Here is a 13,904-nt window from a genome sequence, read left to right on the forward strand (position 1 = left end):
TCGCACAATGATCTATCGGCGTAAAATTAGACGTTATGATTTTGTTGAATGCTCTACTTCAAGAAAAGGGCCACGATGCCTGGCTTACACGGCCTGGCGCCGCTTGGTACAATACGCCCACTTGAGAGAAGCATAGGATATGCGCACTACTTCGAAATACTAAAAATCCGCTTAACAAAGATTTCGGAGCTTGTCAAAGCGCTATAATAAAAAACTATTCAGATTAGAATTGGCAATCCTACGGTCCACTATCCCCAACAATGTTCTGTTGGTGCACAATTGTTATCGAAAAATTTAATATAAAAAAAGCAGCCCAGCGTTCAACGGAGGTGAGCGCCCAAACGGCTCGCGTGTGAACGGTAATTGTAAAGCATACATGGTTGCAGACTGTAGTTACTTGTCTACAGAGAGGTCGTGACCCATATTCGTTTCCCCCGAAATTAACTACATCGTCTCTAAAACAATTATTTCTATAAACAAAGTTAATAGATTATTTCTATAAAGTACGAGCTTGACAAAACCGCGCCTATCTATGGGGTCGTTCACGTCTATCCAATCTAGGACTGAATCCAGTGCAGCAGTCGGTCGGTGGCAGCTCTGGCAGTGGGTGATTGGCAACTTCTTTGCTCCTTCGTTGTTCCGACTGATTTCTCCCACCCGCGAGTCGCAGGGGACGCCCACCTCTCACTGCTCTGCGCACCACTGCCGGGCTCGGCGCTGCTTACCGAAAGCAAGACCCAAGCGGCAGGCGGCAGCGGCAGGAGCCCATCGAAGCCAGCAGAACGGCCCAGCAAGAGATGATGAGTTCACACCAAAGATGTACCCCTAGAGCACCAGCTCACCGCTGTATTACCGGGCGCTAGTTGGAAAAATGTTGTGAGCTGCTAGCGTGAGCTACCGCCACAACTATCGCCGGCTATCAACTAGACTTTTGATCTTTCAACATCGGTTCGTTAATGAGTCTCTGTAGCTTTGTATGACAAACATATTCATATGGATATCCTGCTCGTACGGACGCGTATAATACTATTCATTTGTCTAGTGTAAGCTTCGTGCTGCCGACGACAGAAGCATTACTACAGCCTGAGAAAGCTCCGATCGAAGTTTAGAATTTGGCCTGGATATCGACAGGCTTCCCGCAGAAGCGCATCGGCAAAGGGCCCTTAAGATACTATGTTCCACACTAAAATCGAGACACGTGAATGCGATCGAGTCCGCCTCGATATTCATTTCACTATACTTTTCTCCTACATTTTTTTATTTGTTACGTTGCTTACCTCCCACACCCTCTGCATGTCGAGCATCATGACAACCATTGGACTATTGTATTGTACTTGAATACGTCGATATGCAGGTGGATAGCGACAGCAGATGAACGAACAGTCGTCTTCGTTTGCTTCCTGGACGTTTCTCGTTCTCTCTGTGTTGTTTTTATTTCGATATTATTTTTATTGTGAGCTTTATTAGTATCCAAAGACGGCGGTGGCGGCAACTGTAGCGGTGGCGCTGTTGGCACAGCTAATGCTATTGATCCTAGTGATATCACAGTCGAATAAACGTACACTTGTGGAAGGGTATTAACAACAACACATCGAGCACCGTTTCACCAATATCGCGACACATCGTATCAACGCATATCAGCGTCAGCCAGCAAAATGCTGATCGACAGAACTACAGCACACAATGAAGACGCACAAACACACACGCACACACACACACATACACACACACACACACACACACACACACACACACACACACACACAGCTCACACACCCATACACACACTCACTCACTCGCACATACACACACGCACGCACGCACGCACGCACGCACGCACGCACGTCCGCCCGCACGCACGCACGCACGCACACACACACACACACAGCCGAGTAGGGAAACAGGGACGGACACGCACTTCTGCAGCCAAGCTACGACGACGGCGGCGGCGCTATTTCCATCTCTAATTCAGTAATGAACGATACATCGTTACACTCTTTCTCACAGGTATCCAAACGGGCGCGACGACCAGTGAACAGGCCGATAGACAGATGATAGATAATTGCGTTCTTCATTTACGCTATCCTCAAGTTAGTACACAGTTGAAACTGCGGCGAAAACGACACTATGGGGGTACTGCTGGGCGTAGGATAATAATAACTTCACAGTAGCTACAACTATGTACGCACACACGAGCGAATCTTTTGCCCCCAACTAAATCTGTCACTATCTAGTATCCTTTCGATATTATCCGCACGTATTTGGACTAATTTGCTGGCAGTGATCAGTACTTCACGTTTCAACGAAACGGAGTGTTGGAACCGCTGTTATGTCGATTTACACAAAAAACGTTCTTTTTTCCCACCAATATTCATACGGTATGCTACATCACGATGATATATCACTTTCACTTTCTGTAGTCGTCATTTAGCTAGGGTTTGTCCGTACAAGTGACGTTCCCCTATTTGTTGTACAACTGCCTGCGTCCGTGTACTGCCATCATGAAACACCTTACGAAACACACTCACTGATAAGGTACGGCCGAAGGAACTACTTGTGCTAGTCGAGTAGGAATTCGTCGATTATTATTAAATGCAGCACAGTATATACAGCTGCTTCTACTTCTGCCGCCTCAGCACCAGTATCAGCTCCAGCCTGTGGCTGGTATCGGTCGTCCTATTGCAGTTTGCTCGTATCATCATTAAACACCGACTATGGTCGGTCACACAGGGGCACAGACAGACATTCACAACCGAGGGAGGGGCATTCAGTGGAGCTGGCAGGGGCTGACTGTCTAGTACAGGTTGGCTACCGTCGCCGCTACTGACACAAAACGCGGTCGTCAGTCAAACAAACCAGTCCGTCGTTTCTCACCCGTCAGCGCTTACTACTGCTACGCTCGTTGCCGCTGTGGTTGGTGTTTGTGCTGCTGGGGACGGAGCGCTGCCACAGGACATCAAAGCAGCCCAGCACGGCATTCGGCTGCATACACCGAAACTGCTGCTGCTGCTGCTGCTATAACAGCAACAGTCCACTGCTACAGACGGTAAACCAACCAGCCGAAACAACCGACGACAATCAGTCGGCAGTAGCGGTAGTCTTCGTCGTCAGGATTGGAGGCAGGCGGCCGGCCAGACCCCGACGACTGCAGCAAGCCAGGCGGCAGGCGGCACACGTTTTAACGCTGCTGTTCTGAGCAGCTCCTCATGATGCTCGGACGACGGCCGCAGGCGTTCTGTTCAGCTCATTGCTGGTGCTGTCCTGCCCTCCCTGTCGCCGCGGCCGCTGCCGCCGCTACTGTGACGACAACGACGACGGCGGCGGCGGCGGCGGCGGCGACAACTACCACTACAACCGCACGTGAATAGCAGAGCAGCGGCGGCGCTGGTGGTGGCGGCGGCGGTGGCGGCAGCAGCAGCGGCGGCGAGGGCGAGAGAGCGATAGGAAAACGAAGAAGAAGCGGCGGCGCAGGGGTGGCGGATGAAAGAATGAGCGAGACAAAGGCCAAGCGGCCAAAGAGTGTCTGCTTTGCTGCTGGCCAACTCTGCTGCTGCTGCTGCTGTTGCTCGTAGATGTTTGCGGAGGGAGCGATAGCAAATACGATGATGATATACAGACTGTAGCGGCGGCAAAGGGCGAGAGGGAGGGAGGTAGACTACTCGACGGGGGGAGAGAGAGAATTAAAAGGGAGGCAAGCAAAGCAGGAGAATAGACAAACGACCGACCGACCGACCGACCGAATCGTTGCCAGCTCAAACCGCTGAATAGCTAACGGCTCTAGCAGTCAGCCAGCCAGCCAGCCAGCCAACGAGTGACCAGGCGCGAGCTGTGCGAGCAACCGTCGCTCGCTTAAACAGCAACCATAGCAGTGGCGACTCGTTGTCGTCGTCGTTGTCGTCATCGTCGTCGTCGTTGTTTCGAGAGGAGTTGGGCTTCGTTGGCTCCGCCCACTGGGCAGCGCCGGTAGCGGCTGCAGATTGAGACGAACGACCAGTCAACTCTCCCCGCCCGCAAGAGCGCAATATCGTCACGGTTGCCAGCAACTCACTGAGGAACAGACCCACACACAGATAGATAGGGCCAACAGCCAGACCCGTTTAGCCACTCACAACAGTTCGCTCATGAGCGGAAAACACACACACCTTACTACTCCTAACAAACATCTAGCCACGGTCGTCCCACACACGCACCGGCCTCACAGGAATACAGACGCCCTAACACACACGCACGCAAAGAGCCATAGGATACATCCATTGCATAGCCAGACAGTCTAACACAACTTTACGCACACACACAGTGTTTGGCAGCGGGATCAGCGGTTCGCTGATAGACGCACACTTCGAAACACCCGGCACTGGCTGCCACTACTGCCGCGCCGTCGCCGTACGCTACTTTCCTCTCATTCGATCATTCGTTCGTTCGTTCATTTACCCTCTCTCTCCCCGATCTTTCCCCCGCAGTTCAACGGCGGTTTCAACGGCGCCGAGCAGCAGCAGCAGCACCTTCGGTCTCCACAGGGAGTAACAGCAGCAACAGCAGCAGTCGTCGTTGTAATGGTGGTTGGTGATGGCAGGGTCGCCGCCACGACCATTTGGGAGAGGACAGACCCACGGGCAAAAAGAGTAGGCAGCCGGAACGATGGCTGCCGCAAGGTGGTGCTCCACGCGTTGGCAGACTCAACCCGCTGTTGGCTGTTAGCAAGCGCCACCGGATGAGCGCTTCGCCAACGGAGCGACACAAGCGTCCCCTGGTGCCAGAAATGATCTCGCTGCAAAAAGCAATCAACCAGCTAATGCGATGGACCATCTACATCTAGCTTAGCCATCTTGGCTGGCCGGCCGGCCGGCCTCCGGCAGCACCAGCGGCTGCGACGGCCGCGGCAGCAGCCTGCCATAACAATCATCAGCGTGCCCTGCAGCTAGAGCCGACAAATGCAGCGGCAGCGGCAGTGGCAGTGGCAGCAGTGCCAAAAGGGCCGAGATACGGAAGAAAAACAGGCCGATATGTGGTTACCGGGGCTGCGCCACTACTGCAGCAGCCCAACAAGCGTTGTCAATTTTTCGCTTGGTAACTACTGCTACAACTACTACTACTAGTAGATATTGTATAAATGTTCTATATGTTCGGCACTAGCAGTACTCAACAGTCGATGTTGTAGGGGTGCCCGTGCTGTGGCGCGCTGATTGTTACCTCCGCCGCCAGGGAGCGTCTTCGAGAAATCCGTTCGCATACAACGAAAGATAGAGCAGGACGGTATTGGCGGAGACACGCATCACCAATGCATGCTTGCTGTTTAAGGCTCAAGGCTCAAGACTAAAACACCGCCGAGTGTCCATCGGTAAGGGAATGACGGATGAGAAAGGAGCTATGCTGGGGTTAGCACGGCCGATAGCAGTAACAGCGGCTCTGTCCCCAGGGACGAAGCGGCGCTTGACTGATGCTGCAGCCTTCTCAGACCTGTAGTTTAATGCGGCTTCGGTACATTCAAGCTGCAGCTATACGAGGTTCGATAGAGTTTGAAGCAAGGACGGCTGCAGGCGAACTATAATGCCAGAAGACGTTCAACGCTACCGACGAATTCGATTGCACATTTCAACAGGACGCCACCTTTAAGCCCCATAGGTCGATAAAAAAAAAAAACAACAAAACCTTTAATGCTATCCTTATAGGACTATGATTGAGCCCATTTAGGTATTTAAATATTAAAAAAAAAAAAAAAAACAGGTATGATCTAGAAAACATCCATCCCGGTTAGATATGTGAATGAGTTAAAATTAAACTGCAACTTCCTCTTCCCAAAGCACATAAATTGGTATCTTTGAGAAAGTATTTCAACAACCGGCCGACGACGAAGTTCTTTTGTATATGGCGGCCTACAACACTGATGCTATTACAATATGAATCGGTATCAAGCGCATAACTATGACAATATTCATTTTCTATAATTTTATTATGGCTCTTACTGTTAGTCCTAGTTGCACATTGTCGGTGTTTCGTGCCGGCCTTGCGTCCGGTCGCTTAGACTGGGCAGCGTTCTCAGACTGGCGGCCAAATCGAGCCTTCCAAGCCTTTGGGTCTTGCTCGGCTGCCCATCATTATTTCTTTGCATGTCAAATTGATGATTTTCTCGTTGGTCATTAGGACATTCCGGCGATCATGTGACCATGCTGCTGATGGCGCTGATCAGCATGATCACATTCATCATCAGCATCACCACCGTCGTCCTCTTGGCCCAGTGCCTGTTCTTTTGCGGCTCACTCGCGTTCGTTTGCCTGTGCTGCTGTTGCTAATGGTAGCGATGGTGTTGACGATGATCGTGATGATCTCGTTCGTTCGTTCATTCGTTCGCTCGCTCGCTGGCTCCCTCCCTTCATCCAGCATTCGTGAGCAGCCAAGCGGCCAAAGTCTCGCTGCAGCGTGCGCCGCGCCATATCTCGTGCTTTCGCTTCTCTCTCCCTTTTATCCTTCGCCCTTCCTATTGGCGTTGTGACGAACGATGAGACGTTAGACTAGCTAGTGGCCGGCGGTCGGCCAGTGTCGTAGGACTAACTGAACAACCCCCGAAGCCTTGGCTGACTTGAACTTCGCTCGGGGTTCTCCTCTCCCGTGGTGGCGGCGGCGGCGCCCTTCATAGACCGCCCGCCAGCCAGCCAGTCAGGCCGCCAATAACCCACGAAGAGGCGACGATCGTACGCGATGCTCATTGGCCACGGCGACCATCAGCGACTGACAGACAATGACTGGTCAGCAGTAACAAACTGCCACAGGCTGCCACCGAATCGACGCGGTTGTGGCCACAGCAGCCACGGAGCATCTGCGGCTGCTGGCGGCGGCGGCGGCGGCGGCGACGACGGCGACGGCGGCGGCGGCGGCGGCGGCGGTGGACGACCGTGGGGCACCGGCGAAAACACTAACAACGCAGTGGTGAAGCCAACACAAGCACTACTAGCGTCATCCAGTACCATTACTAATTTTACTAGAGCGGCGGGACGGCACCCAAGCTGCCGCTGCCGCTGTTGATTGCTGAACTTCAACCGTTGCGAGCACCCCGCTCCGAGAAGTATGAACGGTTTCCTCTGAAGTAAACCGTTATTTTAGGCTGATGATGCACACACAGCTTTTCTCAAATTCGACCATTCTTTAGCCGTATGCGACCGAAAACGCCTCACCAGAAGCGGGCCATTATATACATGTCATATGTGTGCGAAAGGTGCACGTGTGTGTAATGTTGGTAAGTATGGTGCAACGTCAACGAGCGAAAAGCTACCGGAAAACTTCTGATGATATTAAGCTCGTATAAATCGTGCGTGCGCTACGCCAGGTTTGGTTGTGGTCTTCTTAATCTATTTGTCTGCATGCTGCACGTTTGAGCCTTCGAGAAGAGTGTATATGTGGGTGTTATAGGCATTGATCCACAGTAAACTGAAAAGACGCAGTATAATCAACGGCACAAATAAGCACTAGTGAATATTTAATCCAAAGAAACTTCTAACTTTTTCGATTCCTCTCTCTTCTTACGTGACTGTCTAGTTCTTCCCCAGACGGAAGGAATCATCAGCGGGGTCGTGAATGCCTTAAAGACACCAAGCACATAAAGAGCGGAGCTGAGAAAAGAGACAAAACAGACTGTTCCGATGTTTTAAACCCAAACCAACTTATCCACCCCTGATGCAGCTTCTTTGTTATGGATCTCTCTCTACCGTAGTTCTTGGGACGCTGGGACTTTTCTGACGGTTCAATAAGTAGATAGCAATAACCATTTGAGCTGCTGAGTCGTTCTAGCTGCGGGTTTACTTCAGTCTCTCTGTACCCTGTCCATGTTGGCTGAACTGAAGCTGCCGTCATCAGAAGCGGTCACAACAAACAATAACAACAAGTATAACGAACGGCGAACCCAAAGCGGTTGGGGCAGCCGAGCTAGCGAAAACAACAATAGCCAACATATGTATAAGGTATTATTAATTCAGCTTTGATTGATCGATCGATCGAGCGAGCGAACGAACGGTGATGGTTCGAATATCACCGGTATTTATTTTTTGTTTTATCTGCCCTTGTCTGTCTTATCCCCATCTTGATACGGTTCAAGAACAATCTGTGTACGCGTATACATTTAACGTCAACCATCTGCAAATTCTTGTAACTTTTCCGTCCACTTAAGGCGTCGTTACAGTCTTAAAGTTTAACCCTTGCTAAACGCTATCAGTTAGCATGAGTGTGTCTAGTGTTTAGTGGAACTTGATTGCAATGCTTTTGCCGCAGGCTAAAACATACCGACGCTGGCGCAATGCGTTTTCTTCTCATTTCTATAGTCAAGCTGTCATTGAGCAGCAACACGCTTGCGACGGCATCGCCGAATATCATGTATATGTCGCTCGTGTCCATTTCCAGCAAATCATATTTACTCTTAATAGGCAACGCCGTGTCTCGTTCACCGACGATCGTTTTCCTCCATTGAATACACAATTTTGGCCGCCTGGTTACTTTACCGTACCACAAGCCGTTATCGGTTGTAAGCGTCGAACATCCGGTTGAATGGGCCACTGCGATTCGCTGCTTTAAACCTAACCATTGGAATATACTACTACATAATAATAATTATTTATATATATGTATGATTGAAATGAACAAAAATTGATTATGGTTGAGATGTCGTTGTTGTTGTTTATGATAATGGTGGTTTCAGTCACTACTAAAACAATGTTAAATGGCACGTGGCGCCACAGTAGCACCAACATCGCGGTTTCGAAGACTGGGACGATGACAACGATTGGCGCGCCACCAAAAAAGTAGTGATAGGGGTTTTACGGGCCCTGATATGTCTTTCTGTTCTGTTAGTAATGGTTCTATACACACGTATATAATCTCTTGGCCATCTCACATATTGCCACATCGATCCTGCACAAGACAGGCCAAAACAGTTCTTCTGATGATGGCGTTTCTGCTGCGGACGCTGTTACTAAGAGAAGGCTATGTTTGCCTTTATCCATCTATCCACCTGTGCGTGCCCGTTCGTTCACGACTATCTGCAGACGTGGACACTGTGTAGGTCTACATGTAATTCAGAATGTTTATCCCATCGATTTCCTGAATCAACGACGTAACAGTGCTGTACAGAGATCTGATTGGGTGACAATGACATGCGTAATCATGAATACCTTATGTAGAATATCTTTAAGAACGTCTTATACACTCACGATTGGGTATCAGTCCATGCGTCTGCCCGTATACATTCCTCTTAAGTGGTGGTAGTGAGAGCATTTGATGGCTTCTAACGTAAATAGAGAGATGGCTGGAGGAATCGGGGCCTATTTCTCCAATCTAACGTCAATAATGCGACTGCTACGGCCCTCTTCTCTGCCGCCGATACACCTCTACCTATTTTCTTCTAAACCTCCGATATTGACATCACTATCCAGTAGCATGATGGCGATGATGATGATCGTGATACCGGTACGGCGTTGCTTACCGCCATTTCTGTGAACACAGCAGAGATGACGGTAGGTAACGCCGACGGCGCTATCGGGTCTGATCGACATTACGACAATGGCTCCACTCCAGTCTGCTGGTGCTGCGGCTGCGCGACAGCCGCCATAGCAGTTCCCGGGGCTTGGCACCAACCAGAGCCATCGCGGTTCTGTCGCTGGCAGTCAGTCCCCAGTCGTTAGCGCGAATGGCCACAGACCCATAGATACACTACAATTGAAAGCACCACTGCTGATATCATCGTTCTGATCATCAACGTAACGACACTTGACGCTGTTGCCACTGCAACAGCCGATGCTGTTGTCGCTCGTACAAGCCCTTGTTGTCACTGTCGTCTGTCCTAAGCCAGCAGCCAATCAGCTGATAGTTCTCTTCACCGTTGTCACTAACAGCAGCTACAACGGCAGCAACATAACGGTGGCGGCAACAGCACCCGTGGCCGCAGCTGGCAGCCATCTGCTATTGAAGACGATTGCAACCAATGACAGGAAACTTCGTCTGCCGCCACTGCCGCTATCCTCAGAGCCGTTACAACCACCATCGCCACCACTATGGAGTGCAGACAAGCAACGGTGAGCGGTCGTTCGACGGTGCGAGGGAACAGCTCGAGTGCTGGCAGCATCGATGTCGGCTATTCAATGGCAATCTCGCATCGACGATCACGCTCGAACCGTAATCGTGCCATAATCACTTATCATAGTCATAGTTTTTGCCTTAACGAAAATGCAGTAATTATTATCGTTTTCAAACCATTTAATACTTTTTTGGCTGTAAATCTGGCGGATCGACGGGCAGTGGATAGGCATAATCTCTAATTCAAATTTCAATTATACATTAGAAGCGCTGCGACTCTGGTCTCGAACGAATGACCAACAGATGAGATTTCTGTGCAAATGATGTTGCATAGACATTTGTTCCCACGACTAAATTCCGGACCTAGCTGTACTCACTACAACATAGGTTCTGCACAGAGATAGCAAATAATCATTAGCGGCCTTCTTACAGGTCCTAATAGTTTCGTATAAATCTCGTTCAATTTCCATCATTGACGATTCATCTTGCTTCTTCTTCATGTTCCCTCTTCGTAAACTGTAAGCCAGAACTTTTCTTTCGAATATTCCCTTTGATAAAACCATTATACAACTTCATCCCCAGCAGTCACATTCGTTTCCTATTACCGTTGACTGCTGTCTACATAAACATGACCGAATACCGAATCGTGGCTTCATTTTACTAACCACTTTCCCTTCAACTTTCGTTGCCATGGTGATCATCACCACCGTAAACATGACTGCAAGCATCGGTGCCATCATCATCATCATCCACCAGCATCATTACTTTTCTCATCGTCATCTTCATTATTACATATCACCGCGTATCTATTAGACGCTTTGACTTACATTTTACCCCCGCCTAGCCTTTATTTATTTTTGTACGTTTTGCTTGCTCCGTGTTGCTAAGCGGTGCATCTCGTTTCGTCCAGTGTCGTATACACCTTCACTTGTTCGCCGGTATCATCATCCTCAATTGACGATGCTGCTGGCCGATTACGCTAGCCACGAACTGGCCGCATCGTGCGGAGCCATGAAAGGACATTGCCAGAGTTTGGTTTGTGTTCGCGAAGACAGAGCGCCAGTAAGAGCATAGCAGAAGAAGCACGAAAAAGGAAACGAAGAGACAGAAAAGCAGAAAGAGGACAAAGCCTCATATCCGCTTCGCTTTGATACCAGCGAATCAGTGCCCGCACCAGGCCGATGAAAGGCCCGCGAGAAAGCGGGAATAGAGGGAGCTTCTTCAAAGTCAACTATATGAACAAGTGTCACGTGTCTGTCTGCATGTTTATGTGTGCATGTGTATGATAGAGTGTTTGTGTGTGTGTGTGTGTGTGTGTGTGTGTCTGTGTGTGTGTGTGTGTGTGTGTGTGTGTGTGTGTGTGTGTGTGCGTTGTGGCCTGTACGCTGTTGTCCGTTCCTGAGCCTTTCGCAGCGACGAATTTTTGATTGAGATAGATTCTGATTGGTTTGCTATCTGTGGTCCTGTATGACGACGGCCTGATTGTTCACTGCTTGATTACCACTGTAACTGGATTCGATGACGCCTTACGACCCTTCAGCGGAATAAGATTGTCCGTAGTTCGATAGATCCGTCTAGATGTAAATAAGTTACTTTTCCTTGTGTACTTCGAAATTGAGCCGACCGCGCATCTCCAAAACTTTCTAACACCGGCACAACATTCATTATACACGCATACTTCTCTAGCTATCATATAAAAAAGGCAAACCATTACGAATAGTCTCGCGGCTCAACGATAGCGAACCATGCATATCGCACTATTTATCACACGACAATAAATAAAATTAACGATATCTATCGAGGACGAAGGCAAAGTTGTTGCTTCGGTTATAGGCAGCAGTACCACGTGGTGCTTGGTTTCTGTTTCAGAAATCCCTTACGTCATTAGGCAACGACGATAAACCGAGGCGCAGAACGCGGCCAAGTAAACGTCGTACGCTTGCTTTCTGAGCGCAAATGCAGCAAATGGCTGTAATAACGCGCGTTACAGCCGGCTATCCTACCGATCGGAACCAGGCCTGACCTCTGGCTGGCGCGATGGTGAATGCTAAATTTCGCCTTTCGACGCGTCTAGGCTCTAACACTAGGTTGAATAGACATAAGTGTACAATTCGACAAAGTTGTATAATTATATGGGTACATCGGAGCAACTCTACGAACGCTAGTATCGTTATAATGACTGACGTAACTGACTAGCCGGTCAGTGGTCGACGCACAAAAAAAAGTACCAGATAGCTAGAGACAAGTTATTGTCCATCAACCCTGCTTCTAGACAGACACATCATCAATTATTGATGCGTGTAGAAACGATATTCGCTTGTTACGGAAATGTCATGCTTACCAAATGACCAAGTATATATATAAAAAGAAAAGGAACGATCCATTTATACAAATCTAATATAGGCTGTGGTTTATAGAATGTAGAAAATTGTCCCGAATATTCTTTACTTGCACTACTGGTCGAAAGTTCGCTTAGATGGTTCTGATGGCACAAATGCCTATAGCTTAGCGGTTAGTAACAACAATGATGATCTCCTTATTTCAAATGTTGTTACGTATTTAGACGACAGCCGCATTAATCTGACGACCTAGAAAATTAGAGAGGCATCGAAGCAAATATGTAATGTAAAATGCACCCATGCGCACATTCACATCATCGGATGCATCATCGTGTGGGCAGCAGACCGAGCGGACAAGAACGTGAGACCCACAAAATGAATCCAAGTGGGAGAACGAACTACGTCGACCCGTAACCTATTTCGCACATCGATCTGAATGTGGTTGAGTGCGCATCGATATGCGATTGTCATGTGCAACGTAGGCCCGACCGTTTCGTTTTAATGTGAACTCTAGCCGCTGCCCACCCAGCAGTTTCGGGTTCTAGCGTGCGCGAACCTGGGCACACGAGAGAGAGGGGGAGGAAGGAGGAAAACAATCTTTTCTTTCTGAAAAGCACATCTAGCAGCAGCAGTCGTAGAAGGCAGAAATTCATTCGCAGGCGCTCACTTACCCACTAAACCCAGCCAGTGACACAACACTCACTGAAATGCCCTGAGCAGACCCAGTTTAAGCGACCCTTCGCCGGCAGCCATTCTCCACTTGGCGAAACGATTTCTCTGTGGCCTCATCACCGCCGCCAGCCTCGCAATAGGCAACAGTTCGGCATCGTGTCACCACGGGGGGCTCAGTTCGTCTCGATAAGGCGAGGGGGGGGCGGGGGGAAGGGAAGGGCTTATGCTGTATGTACTGCTAGCAGATTCGCGTAAGCTAATAAAAACCAGAAACGAGATAGACGACGACGATGGCAACGACAGCAGCAACTAGGACGACACTAGAAGGTGTGCCAAGACTGCGTACGTGAGCATTAGTTGCCAATTTGGTCCACGAAACAAAAAAAAAACATTGAATTTTACAAAAAGCTTGCCATTGCTCGATACGCAGTGCAGTGATGTACGCGTACATAGTTATGGGTACGGTGTAGCTTTCGCCGAGTGCGCAGCAGACTAACCTATAAATACATATAATTAAGCTATGATGATCTGCTGCGTAAGTGCGCTACGCACTGGATAACTACTAAGTCGTTGGTTTTCCACATCCTGTTCTATCACCAGCTACTAGCCCCATCACTCGGAAAGCCGTCGATACACGTTGATGCTTGTCAGCGCCACGACGTATATTAGCCAGGCCATCGTTGTCCGCTTTTCTTCCCGAAGAACCGACTTATAGCTTAGATATTTGTTTGCCCTTCGTTTTATATATAATCTATTCCATTAACCTTACTTCATTTGCTCTCAGTAAGCACTACACGCATCTCATCAGGAGCGTATGTTACTGTCATACTTGACCCG

The 13,904-nt window shown here is 49.2% G+C and overlaps 1 protein-coding gene across 2 annotated transcripts in view; it reads right to left on the minus strand.

The window, feature by feature from the left end:
• LOC111260758 (uncharacterized) overlaps positions 1-13,904 on the minus strand; it is a 66,545-nt gene that overhangs the window by 13,115 nt on the left and 39,526 nt on the right. The window contains exon 1 of one of the 2 annotated variants that reach the window (XM_022833749.2): positions 1,278-3,230. The exons of the other annotated variant lie outside the window; for it this stretch is intronic. Coding sequence (XP_022689484.1) covers positions 1,278-1,316 — 39 coding nt within the window. The 5' untranslated portion in view covers positions 1,317-3,230. Of the gene's footprint in view, positions 1-1,277; positions 3,231-13,904 lie in introns of those variants that run through there. 2 annotated transcript variants of the gene reach the window in all.

This window comes from Varroa jacobsoni, unplaced genomic scaffold, assembly GCF_002532875.2.
Source record: "Varroa jacobsoni isolate VJ856 unplaced genomic scaffold, vjacob_1.0 scaffold_51, whole genome shotgun sequence".
NCBI classification, from domain to species: Eukaryota; Metazoa; Arthropoda; class Arachnida; order Mesostigmata; family Varroidae; genus Varroa; species Varroa jacobsoni.